The sequence below is a fragment of the Sitodiplosis mosellana genome, unplaced genomic scaffold (assembly GCF_009176505.1).
Source record: "Sitodiplosis mosellana isolate CC-2019 unplaced genomic scaffold, AAFC_SMos_1.0 Smas_scaffold_6170, whole genome shotgun sequence".
In the NCBI taxonomy this organism is placed as follows: domain Eukaryota; kingdom Metazoa; phylum Arthropoda; class Insecta; order Diptera; family Cecidomyiidae; genus Sitodiplosis; species Sitodiplosis mosellana.
In genome coordinates, this window is record NW_022601411.1 from 341,685 (window position 1) to 355,194 (window position 13,510).

A 13,510-nucleotide genomic window follows, 5' to 3' on the forward strand; every position below is an offset into this window, starting at 1 on the left:
TCTCTCTCTCTCTCTCTCTCTCTCTCTCTCTCTCTCTCTCTCTCTCTGTGTGTGTGTGTGTGTGTGTGTGTACTTTATTATGAGTTGATCTGTGTGTTTTTCGATTTCGCATTGAAAATGGTGTGATTCACATACAAACATCACAGAGCTGGTTTGTTCATATTCCGAGTTGAGAATTAAACATGAAGCATAGATAATTGACTAGAGTCGAGAATGATAGAGTTGATTGGGGAAAAAAAAAAGTTGGCAGCACCGAGAGAAAAAACAACACAAGTAGCGATGGCCTAATGATTTCGCATGCGAATATTTGCATACCGTTTGCATAAGTCTCGTGCACACTGGATAGATTCTGATATCTGAGTAAGTGGTGCGATAGAGTTCAAGGTGCAGCTAATGAAGCGTCGAGAAAAAACGGCATTCAACGTGAAAACGTGAAATATATGGTGCATTCGAATTCCAATCCGAATGATACGTTTTTTGCTGCTTTCGTTCGACTGCCGCCATTTCGGTTGGACGGTATTAAGTCATCAACAAATTCGCACAAATGATACACTACACAAATTGATAAGCGCTAAGAATTGAGCAAACAAAAATGCCGTTCAACAAGAACAAAAAGTGAATACCCAATTATCTGGTGTCTAAGTTCGTTGTGATAAAACTCGCTGGATTGACGAACGAACGATCGATACGACACTATGTACACGATGACTGTATGTTATGTCGCAGTCGTACGTTGCCCATAATTTTGCGTTATTCTCGCTCGTCCGATAACAAAATTGTTGTTTATGGTGCGCAGAAGCCCACGAATTGTCTCTCATTCAATTGACATGACGTTTCGTTTGTATTTTCGCTCACTTTTTGAATTACGGTAAATGTGCTAAGGCGTTCCATGGGCACCTATTTGGAAAAAAAAACAATTGCTCCGTTTTTTCGATGACTGTGTGTGTGTGTGTGTGTGTGTGTGTGTGTGTGTTATACTCGTGTTTTTCGGCCAAATTGCACTTAACATACCCGCTAAATAACGAATAAGAAAAATTGTGGCGAAGAATTAGAAGAATCAAACCAGACGAAAACAAACAACACTAACAAAAAAAAAACTAAATCGAACGAAACGAATTCGTTCAAGAAATTGAAAAAGAGAATTAGATAGGTAGAAGGAGTGAAAGAGAGACACACAAACACGCAGATAGAGAAAGAGTGAGTGAGTTAAAGACTGAGAGAAGCCACAAACGGAGTGAGAAGAAGAGATAAAGATAGAAGAGGTCCCCTCCCTGCCGGTGAGGCCGAGAAAACTGATAGCAAATTGTGAAATACACCAATTAATAAGCATCACAATGATTTATTTCATTTTAATTCTAGCATATTCTTGTTTATTACCGTAGCAGTAGCAGTAACAGCACAAGTCGAACCGACCCAAATGAACGATGTAGTAATTGGATGGAAGCGAGTTATAATTTGATATTAGCGTAGCTCGAAAATTGGTAATTTCAATGGCACTTACAATATATATTTATATATATATGTGTGCCGAATGCGCTATCCGCAAATTATTACGTGTTCCACCATACCATACCGTACATACACACATCTCATTTCGGTCTCGTTCGAACGGAAAAAAAAATATATATATTTATATATAGCTATAATAAAACACAGTGTATCAATCGTTCAGCAACTTGAAACCTTTGCTCGACACACAGGCAATAAAACAAAAACAAACCGATGACGAAAGACGAACGAGAGAAGAAGGAGTAGAGAAACCGCGCGCAAACATAGCAATTGTATGATCGAATCAAATCGTTGACAATTATTACAACCGAAATCTTGGCATTCGATCAATGGCTGCTACTGCTCGGCTTCGGTGTTTGTGCACACAGCAAATGTCATATGTGATGACAATCGAATTAGTGAACGCAATGTCTAAACTCGTTGTATGGCCATTGGATCCATACCGTATCGGTGTAAGCCATTGCCCCCAAACGATCAAGACATTTACTCGAAATTATATTTTAATTTAAAAAAAATGTCGTTCTCTTCGTACACGTTAAATTGTTTGCTCGGCTATCTTCTTTTCGGACCAATGCCTTTCGGACAGATGTGCAACAGCATTTTACGTTGCGCTGAACACAGACACCATATTTACATACCAATTTTACACACTCACATTGAAATTCCAGCGCATTTTCACCCAGAATATTCTCAACCGAATCAATTTGGCTTAAGTGCTTTTTGTAATTGACCGAAATGAAGATATAATTACACAATTTCATTCATTTTCGAGATATGAACCGAATTGAATTTATACCGTTGACAACACCAATGAACTGCAACGGTGCAACGCGTCAACTTCGAATGATATTCAAGTCGTGTGTGTATCATTTTAATTCTGGGAGAAATTAAATCCATCCAAGAAAATGGGAGAAAATGAAGAAAAAACGAAAATCTTTTAAAAATGACGGCAAAATATTGACAAATCGAGGAAAAAGTTCAAAAATGAAGGAAAAGAATGAAAAATGGAGGTAAAAAATTGAGATGGAAAGTTAAAGAATGGATGAAAATTTCTCGCAATCAAAGGACTACAAGTTTCAAAAAGATAAAAAAAAAGGTTTTATCGAAATTAAAAAACGTCAATAAAAAATGGTTTTTGTAAAAAAAAAAAACTGAATTTTCTTCTCAAAAACCGAAAAATTCCAAAGAAAAAACGGCTTTTTCCTCAAAAAGACCAAGAAAGACGTTTGAAAAACGACAAAATCGTATAATGTGATTTGTTTGCTTTAGGCTAAGCGAAACCAAACCCATCGTACACTATTCCAATTCCAGAAATTAAAGTTGTACTCGGCGTGAAACGCAATTTTGCCGAACGGCATATTTAATTTAATTTTTTTTTTTATCGTTTGAATGTAGAAAGTCACACAACAGCGATTTTTATGTGCAACGATATAAATGAAACGATTTGGCTTAGTAATACTATATAGACATTTCTTTTTTTTTCTTCTGTGTTTAGCATAAAAGCTTAGAAAACAGGAAAGATCATCGTCGCATCGTTATTTTTGCTCATTGTGGGCACTTTATATCTATAAATGTTTGCTAATGAATACGTGCCCGATTACGCATTTCAAACAGTGTGTCTACTCGACGTCGACAACAACAACAACAACAGCAACGGCGACGGAAAAAAGTCTCGCGCTGTGGCTCAAAGGAAATCTCATATCTCAAAGTGGTGATGATATCGAGTGCAAATGTACAAACACACAAAATCGGCAAACGAAAAATCCATGAATGACTTATTGAGGCAATAGCGATAAAATGCATTTACGCGCGGTGTGCGGTGCGCACTTGTTTATTGCTGCTGTTTTGTTGTTATTTCGATTTGTTGCCAACCATGTCAGACATGTGCCGGTGTGTATGTGTGTGTCCATATATTCATTGCACACATCATTTTGAATTGGTTGTTTCGTTCACGTCAAGCCATTCTTCCACCGAACCAGCCAGGCGGTGGGTTTCGGGCCATTTTCATCGTCATGTTATTTCCATTTTGTCTGTTTTTGTGCCGGTCTCTATCGCACCCGATTTATCCGAAAACAGCGAGCGTGCTAAAAATGAAAGTGATTTATAGTGAATCACATTTTTGTTCGTCAACGAACTTGGAACTCACAATTTATCTCTCTTTCTCTCTCTCTCGCTCTCTCGTTCACTCGTTCGTTCGTGCGCTTGTTTTTAACTGATAATTAATTTTGATATAGAGCACGATTTGTAGATCCGATTTCTGTGTGTGTATGCTTTAAGCCGACTTGACTTGTTTGCATACGATTTGAACATTGTCGTTGATTTGGTCGTTTTTTTCGGCCACGACGATGACGACAACAACGAAGGCAACTCACTGATTGTGACATGGAAATCCATGTCAAAAGTGAAAACTAAATGAAGCGATTAAACATGGGCTTTTTAGAAGCTAGACCGAGAGATCTTATCGAAATAAATGAAAAGATAAACAACATGTGACAACACACACACACTCATTTTACACCTTAATATTCCATTAAATGGCTCTGATTTATGACTATCGCAATTCTTCCATCACCGCACATCAGCAAACTACTCTATATTTTTCGTTTTAATTTTTATGAAGCCCAATTGTTGACACACTCAAACTAATCTCATACGGTTTGGCTATCGCGCATCTCTATGCACATCTTTCGTACGCTGCCGCACGTCATGCTATTACGATCGCCATCGCCGTCGCTACTACAGTCGGTTGATGATGCTTCTTTTTTTTGTTTGTCGCTCCTTCTTCTTCTTCCATCAAACGTGTGTACATATTCGGATTCGGTTCGTGTATACAGTCAACTGCCCCGTATATAATTATCCAATTTAATACAACTGAAATTTCCTTTCATTTAAGCTAAACTTTTATTTGCATTAATTCTCTTTAATCATTGTGTATTTTTCTCGCATTTTTACGACATCTGATTGTTACTAAATATCTGTTGCAGAAAAAATGAATGATAAATAAACAAATAAATCCGAAAAAAATCCGACATTCCGTTTATCAAGGTCGAACACAAAAACGGTGACAACATTTTTATTTCTCTCTATGATAAATGTCATCACATTTTAACTCTGTTTTTTTTTTTTCGAATGCAAACAAATGCCACGAACGAGATTTATGCCAAAATCATATCGAATTCATGCAAAAATGAACAATGGTCAAAATTTCAAAGTTTTGCTCAGTTTTTTTTGTCTTTTTTTTTGGTCGTTCTCCATTTGACTCCAATTTTATGCGATTTTTTTCTGTTTGGATCGAAGAAAATGTGTCACATCAAAATGACGACACGAACAAATCAAAATTCAAAGAATTTATATCAACTTCATTTACATATTTGGATATCAATTGAAGTACCCAAAATTATCGTCGTAAAACGTTAAATAGTTGAATTCGGCTCTTTTGCGCTTCAAAGTTTGTCCAAAAATTGAATCTTATTCTGAACGAAACGAGTTAAAGTGATCGAGATGGTAATTGTTAATAGATAGATAGGAGAGAGTTAGGAGAGAGGCGAAGGTGAGGAGAGAGAGAGAGAGAGAGAGAGAGAGATAGAAAAAGAAAGAAAAAAGAGCAGTGGAAAGACAAAGTGCAAGTAAATATTTGTGCATGTCGATCAGTCCATAGTGTGCAAACAGTAATCGTTTCTCTGAAAGGTCAATGTTAAATCCATTATAATTACTCATTGGCTGGTTTCAAGTGTCCAGTGTTCGACGTTGATCGATTTTGATCGACTGCTGTTATTCAATTGAAATTTCTTTTCTATTCTTAGCTTTCCTTCTTCTTTCTCTTTCTTTTCTACTTATTTGTCTTCCCTTTCTATCTTTTCATTTTTTCCCTTTTCGTCTCCATTCTTGTCGATTCTCCATATTTCTTTGATTCAATTACCGAGTGATTGAATCACTGACACTTGCATCTTCCAAGTACATTGTTCGTGTTTGTTTGTCCTCATATCATTCAAGTCAATATTTTTGTGCGATTGCACATTTTGTTTGGCATGTTTTATTCATCGGTGCGGCGACGATGGCGGCGGAAGTGATGAATGGCTATGCTATTTGTGTTGTTAAGTTGTTTGCGTGTTTTATTGCTCACTTCTTTTTTCTAACGGTCGTCACACACTAGAAGAATCCAAAAAAAGACGACGTGCGGTTGACGAAAGAAGCGAAAAATAAAGCATGTGAGTAATTGTGACTTCCTATGAAACCATTTGTCACAATTTCAACTAACAAAAAGACACCGTTTTTGAAGATCGCTCGTATTGAAAATCACGCGTTGTTGATCTTCGTTCGTTCAAACTTTTTGTTGGAATAGTTATCATTCGTAAACAGAATCGAGGGGGGTTGTTGAACGCATATCAATTGACAGTTTCATTCGAAGCAGATTTAATTTGAAATGGACGAGAAAGCGTTAGGAGAGTGGAAGAGAGAGAAAGGAAGAGATAGAAAGAGGTAGAGAAAGAGTGCGAGTGAGAAGAATCCTACATTGAAAGTCATCTTCATGTTGACACAGTCATTTTAATTCAAAACACATTCATCAAACGCAATAGAATCACTTGAAAGCCCCATATTCTACGACGAAACTCTTATGTTCTACTTGTCAAACTGGTTGAGCGTCGTCGTTGACGATCGAAAATGAAGTTTTGATGAAAGAATCATCACTTTTTGCTCTCTCTCTCTCTCTGGCTGATCGAAAAGTGAAAACAAATGTGTTAAAGTTGTCATTATGTAAGGAACACTTTTGCATCGAGATGATTCACGGCACATTTAGCTATTATAAAGCTAGCATGAAAAAGGTGGCAAACGAAAAGAAAACAATTGATTCCGTAATGAAGGCGGCCGAAAAAATTCGCAACAGCGGCGGCTGCGATGACAACGACATCCGCGCCACACGCACAAAAAAAACGAAATTTCAATGTCAATGCCAATTTGTTGACTGATTCGATGTTAGAGCGTTTGACAAGCGCGAGATTTACCGTTAATTTGATCATTCGTCTCGCAAAATATTCAATTGATTAATTAAAATTGGTCGGGCGAAGAAAAAAAAAGCCCAACGGCAGGAGAACCGAAAATACATTTATTCGCGATGTGATTGTTGTCTCGCAATGTTGCAGCCTACGACAAAACTGTCGCTGTCATTTGTTTGCTTGCTTGGCTCGACAAAAAAAAACAAATCAAACGAACAGAAAAAAAACCGAAACAAATCGGAGCTGGTTTTCATTTGACACCGTTTATTTTGTATGCTGCATTCACCGACCGATTCGATTGTAGAGAAGAAGAAGAAGAAGAAGAAAAAAGCCATAAATTATTTCATGATTTTTTTTTCGTGCTAAATCGCGCGCGCTTGTACTCCATTCATAGAATTGGTTGGTATTTTTTTTCGTATGCGTCATTTCGTATTTTTCATTTCTCATTACATAAAAACAACCGTGTACCGCGAGATGCTGAGGCAGGGCCAGTGTATTGAGTGCGCAAATGCGCGATATTGACACCGGTTGCGTAAATATGCAAAAAAAAACTTTCTCCTCGCCGAATCGATTGTGTCTGGGGCGCGAGCGCGTCCGTGTGCGGCGCACTTGTTGGTCATTTTAAGTCTAATTTCGATTGTGAGTAATGCGCCATTCATTCCATCCGATTCGCAATCGCGCACAATTTCGAACAAGTGCCGGGCTGTGCAAACCCGATTTTTTTCGCTGCGGTTTTGTCTATTGATTCGAGAAATCCACATTCTCTTTAGCGGTTTTGATGGCTGGTGTGCGTGCGCGCTGCGCGCGCACTCCTTTTATATGATTCTTCTAATATTTCCATGATATATGCCGAAAAACCTACATTTTGTGGCTGAGGCTGGCGTGCACGCTCGCACAGAACCGGGCACAAATTACCATTTCAGTTGGAAATAACGTGCGGCCCAAATGCTTCTTCTCTCTGGGCTGGTTGGTGTTTGCGCGATTGCGATCGAATGCGCGCGCCCACGTTGCACAAAAACTTGTTAATTTGTCGCGATCTCAATTTTACGTGCCACCATCACCGTCGTCGTCGTTGTTGTGCTAGGTAATTTTCAACTAATTGGATTTTTCTCTATCGCTCTTGGTCGATATTTGACCGTTATCTTTGCCGCCACGGTGACTCTCGCTGAAAATCAAGTTCGCCATTATCAATTGGGTGAGCTTTGCACAAGCGCACTCGTTCGAGTACCGATCAACTCAAACACCAAATTCTTAGAGCGTCTCGTCTAATAATAATTGATGGCCTTTCCAATATATGCATTAAAAACGATTATTATTTGCAATTAATTTTCACCAACGAATGAATGCTAAGCGCAGTTTTAGGTACATTTTTAATGTATGGTGTTTTGTTTTAATCGATTTTTCCAATGCATAAACTTGTACATCGAGCGGGCGACCGAGAGAGAGAGAGAGAGAGAGAGAGATGTTAGAGATTCATATCGATAATAATGTTGTTGGCCAATGTCAAATGGGGCATTTTACCATTCTTGATCAACCTTTTACAACCAATTTTTACTCACTCGCTCACTCACTTACTAACACACACACACACACACACGGCAAAACACGAAAATAAACGGGGCTATAAATCGTTTCGATCGAAAAATCAGTTCAACATAAAAGACAAGCACAAGATTAAATGGTTTGCATGAAAATCGATTTAAAATCAACCGTAATGTAAACATGATTATTTTCTTTTAAAAAGCTAAAACTCTCGAATATTAATTTGTTTTCTTCTCTTCACCTTTTCCAATTTATAGATAATTTTCCCGAGAGCGACTAATTCGTTGTCATTTGGTGCGTGTGTGCGAGAGAATACGAAAACAAATATAAAAAAAAAATGAAAGTGCGTTTAGAGTATGTGTCGTTCTATCTATTGATCGGTATACTATTGCCGGCAATTGGATTGGGCGATGCATTCACCTGTCCGGACAATTGTTCATGCTCGGAAATTCAGCGTAAGCGTTACAATTACAATCATGCCAAATGCACATCGCTGGACGGTCTACGGCAATTGGGCAAAACATCGGAATTGCATTCGTTGGATTTGTCATCGATGAATTTAACCAAAATCAATAATCAATTGGACAAATTATCGAATTTATCGAAATTGGATTTGAGCGATAATCATTTGTCGGAGATAAGTAATTTGCATCAGCGACGTATACGTGTGTTGAATATCAGCGGTAATCGTATAACGTCGGGGAAATTGGCGAAAATCCCATGGACGGTGAAACATTTGAATTTGTCACACAATGACATCACCATTTTGCCGGAAATGTTTAAGCGTTTTGTGCACTTGAAATCACTGGAATTGGCCGATAACCCGTTGAATTGTACGTGCGAAACGTTGGAAATACGAAATTGGTTGCAAGAACGTCAGGTGTATACGGAGAAAGCGATTCGATGCATGGCACCGTTACAATTCAAAGGTCGTTCATGGTTACAAATTCGCCAGTCAGAAGTGTGCGATCCAAATGGATTGGAACCACCACGAATGCTACCATTTTCCGATGGTACGGACGATGAGAATGATTTAATGTTGGGCGATGATCCAAATGCTGGCTTTGAAAATGGATTTGAGGGTGAATATTTACCCGTTTCGGCAAATCAACGCACAAAACGAACCGATGCGACCGCCGACAGCGAAGAAGATTATATCAATGATGATGATAACAATGACGAAGGTTCGGGCAGTGAACCAGAGGAAATGGTGACAAAAAGCGATAGTACAACTGAAGCGTATGAAGGTTCTGGTGATGATGGTGAAATTACCTCACAACTACCAAATACCGATGATGATGCGGCCAGCAATGAAACACTCTCTGGTGAAAATGACAAGACATCGGAAGATACCACCGATATCGGACCGTCGAGTCTTAATAGCCGAGAAAATACCAGTGCCGAAACATTGAATGAAAGTGAAACCTTGGCTCCGGTCACCGAAGAGATCATCGTACCAGTGAAAAGTGCCACCAATGATGCCGAATTCATTGAAACGCCAGATGGAACAGCGGCGGCCACGAGAAAACAACCCAAACAAAGTGATGCCACAAAAATTGAAAATGATGAAGTACACGAAAGCAACAGCACATATATTCTGCTAGCCATTTTGGGCGTTTTGTTAGTTGTCCTGATTTTGTATGTGGCCACCAAGCGTAGCCGAACCAATACGAAAAATCGCCGAAATAACAATGACATCGAAAGTCCAGCACAGGAACTGAAGAACATGGACAAAAATAATTTGGGCAAACCAATTCAAAATCCAGTCGAATTTATACCGTTAATACCGGAAAAACATGATCCAGAACGCAAAACGAATTTGTGCAACGGTGAAGAGCCGCTGCTACAGAAATTGACCGAAGTCGAAAATGAAAATGAGACGACGGACGATGGCAAACAAAAGGCTGCTGCAGATGACAAACAACCGGCCAATGGAAATGCACAACAATTGAATGGCAACGCAAAACCCGTACAAAATGGCGTTCACCCTGGCAATGATGATAATGCAGCAAACGATCCACAATTCCAACCCATCTCACCGAAACCATCCAGATACAGTCCGGTAAGCAAGTTTTTGGTTATTTTCCCTATAGACTTGACGAATTTGATGATATCGCAACCAACGATATCTATCTACATCGATTTTTGAAATATCATGCACATAGTCGCATCGTAACCCGGCGAAATTAATTTCGTTTCGTAGCCATCAATTTTAGTGTAGCCTTTCAACGCTATATTAATTGAATAGTGGGCTTTTTTCCACTTTGCTTTTGACTGTTTCGACTGATGATATGTTTATATTCCTTTTTGGCAACTGTCGATATTGTTATTTTGATATTATTGAACAGTTCGACGGAGTACAAAAATAGTAAATTACAGACAAAAGAGAAAATATTCCGAGACAACCCAAGCAATTATCATGTCTGAAATTAACTTGTCGTTTTTTGCACTTTATTTCTAGGTATATTCACATGATACTGGCCGTGTCAAGATCAAACTAAGCGAAACCAGCCGACCAAAAACTCCGATTCTCGTGACCCGATCAAGATCAAATGCTGGCGACAATAAATTCGACAACACAATCAGTCAATAGCGCGACGAGTAACGGCGCGTTTGTTGTTTGAGTAGAGATTTTCAACTGTGTAAAAAAAATGAGGAGAACGAAATAGGAGGAAATGAGAAAATGGAGAAGAACATGAACGACGAAATAGAAAAAAAAAATATGAGAAATGAAATGGAAAAAGGAATGAATTAGAAAAACTGATCAAAAGTGAGACGATTTCAAAGAAACAATATGAAATTGATTTAACAACAATAATAATAACATAAAAAGAAGAATTACCAGCAAAATGCAAATTTCATGCAAATTCTCAAACATTCATTCGGAATTGGGAGGAAATCGCTGAAAAACAAATTGAATTCATGTCGCAATGTATGAATGTGTGTGTGTGTGTGTGTGTGTGTGTGCATGTGGTTGCGAGTGCATGGGTGCGAATGACAAAAATGTAAAATTTGCAGCTAAAATATACGAATCGAAAAGAACATCACGTCAATTAAGCATAATTATTTTAAAAAATGAACAACCTCTTTATTTTCTCTAGAACCTATATAACAACAACAACAACAACATGAAATTAGGCTAATAAATGCGTAGTAAGAATTCTTTTGGGCAATTTTCAATCCGTTTTTTTTTGTTTTGCTTGTTTTTTCGTTGACACTCATCGAACTCACACCATATTTTATGTTATTTGTTAGGTGTATTTGAACATCTAGGGACGTTCATCCCTTACGAAGGAGAGAGACTAGGGACGTTTATCTCCTAAGAAGGATAAAAAGCATGAGATAAATGCACTTAGATCAAAATGAGACCAACATTTCGGCGGAATAATCAATCAAATTTCAAGTTCCGAAGAATTTGGTGGAATAATCCGAAATGTTCGGCCGAATTGATAAATAACACATTTTGCTTAGAAATTAATTGCCACAATTAAGACATTTAAAACGAAAAAAAGACACATGATTTTTTAATGCAAAAATGCAATTTTTTCCTCGAATAAAAAAAAAAACGTCAACAAGAAGACGTCATTGAAGACGCCAATTTTATTTCATAAGTGAATGATAAAAAGAAAGTAACAAATTTCATACATTTTAACCTTGGTTTTCTTTCAAAATTCAATTTATCGAATGTAATTTTTGCACTAGGTGTATTGAATCATTATGATAAGCCGAACATTTCAATGGGATTCTGTGTGTTTGTGTAATTTATCGTCATTTAAATGGGTCAAATGAAGAAACAAAGAGAAAAAGAAGAAAATCCATTCATTTTCCAGTTGAAAATGAGAACACTTTAAATCCAGCCATCAGCCGCACTAATGAGTTTTTGTGTCATTTTGATCGCTCTTTTTACCGCTAATATTTACATAAAGCGAACAAGAAAAAAAAAACATTTGCAAACCAAAGACATGATCAAGTCGCCATCACAGTGATAACACTAATCATTTAAAAAAAAAGAAGAGGAACAAATGTTGCAATGAACAAATACGGCAAGGAACGAAACGAGAAGAATGAATGGCAAAAAAAATGTTCGTCGCATTTAGAGAGCAAAAAGAAAAAACGGGGGAAAAAAATCGAAGGAAAATAGTTAATGATTCGAAATTCGTTGATTTTAAAACAATAAATGATAAGAATTTCAAGCCGTTTCTCATCAAAATCACACATCATTTCTCCTCGTTTTTTTTTACCCGGCCAAAATTTTCTCTGCGACAAAGGAAAACAAAACAAGATTTTGAACAAATTCAACATTGCACTCGAGAGACGAACGTGAGAAAGGGAAAGAAAGAGAAAGAAAATTTCTTCTATATTCTTTTTTTTGTTTGCAAATACTTAAAGAAAAAAAAAGATGTTTTTTTGAATATTTTAGATTAATGAGAACTCGTTTAAGGTTTGATCCTATTATGCTTACGATTGTATTGAGTTTTTAATGTGTAAATTATTCATTCATAAAGAAAAAAGAGAAAGAGAGAGAGAGAATTAAGAGAAATATAATAAAAAATTTATAAATTAGAAAATATTTTGGGCTTTTTTAATTGAAGCAATGGAAGCGAAACGGAGACGTTTAGTTGAAGGTTTGCATTATCGTTTTTATTTGATAAAGCTGCATTCAATGCTGATGGAGTTAACTTTTCACGAGATGGCGCCATCAACAACCGGAGAATATTCAACCGAATATTTGTACTCGGTACCAACAGTTACCGACTCAAAGTCGAATTGAACTTTTTCGTATAATTCACAAACGAATTTCAAGCGTGCTTTTTGGTTTAACAGGAACTTTGCATTGAAACAAGCTCTGTTTCTTCTGAAATTTGAAGCGTTTTCAGGCTTTAATTAATTCAGGCTTCAGTTAACATAGCGAAATCGAGAATCTTGAGCAAAACACTTTAAACACTCAAAACGGAATTCCACAAAATTTTCCATATTTTTATCGCTTTTTCTTCACTTTCTGATCTAAAACGAGAACTTGTTTCTGTGTCGGCTTTATCGGCAATAGTTCTCTGACTTAAAGGTAATTTGTAACTAATCAACACGACGGGGAAATCACTCTAAAGTAATTTGTAGTCGAAAAAATAATAGAGAAGTATTCGAAAAGTAATCATGGAAATTTTTTTTTTGCCTCGATTACTTTTCGATTTTTGCACGTGGATTACTTTTCCATTATTTTTTCGACTACAAATTACTTTAGAGTGATTTCCCCCTAGAATCAACATTTTGCGTGAAGGTTGAAGTGGCCTATTTTATTACTTTTCATTTATGTTAGAATAAAACTTTTCGCGAGTTAAAAATAGACTAATGTTGTTGACATGATCTGGACCAAAAACCAGAACTGTTTATGTTCACCTTCATTCGTTGTTTTTTCAAATGTACAGTGCCGATCAAAAGTTTGAGTACGACTATAAAATCCATATTTC

General features: G+C 37.2%; 1 protein-coding gene across 5 annotated transcripts in view; it reads left to right on the plus strand.

The window, feature by feature from the left end:
• Positions 1–12,615, plus strand: part of LOC129575847 (protein windpipe) — a 31,253-nt gene extending 18,638 nt beyond the window's left edge. For all 5 annotated transcript variants that reach the window (XM_055459984.1, XM_055459987.1, XM_055459985.1 and 2 more), the window contains exons 2-3: positions 8,303–10,107; positions 10,507–12,615. In XM_055459984.1, coding sequence (XP_055315959.1) covers positions 8,383–10,107; positions 10,507–10,638 — 1,857 coding nt within the window. In that variant the 5' untranslated portion in view covers positions 8,303–8,382 and the 3' untranslated portion in view covers positions 10,639–12,615. The remainder of the gene's footprint in view (positions 1–8,302; positions 10,108–10,506) is intronic.
• Positions 12,616–13,510: the final 895 nt, after the last annotated feature.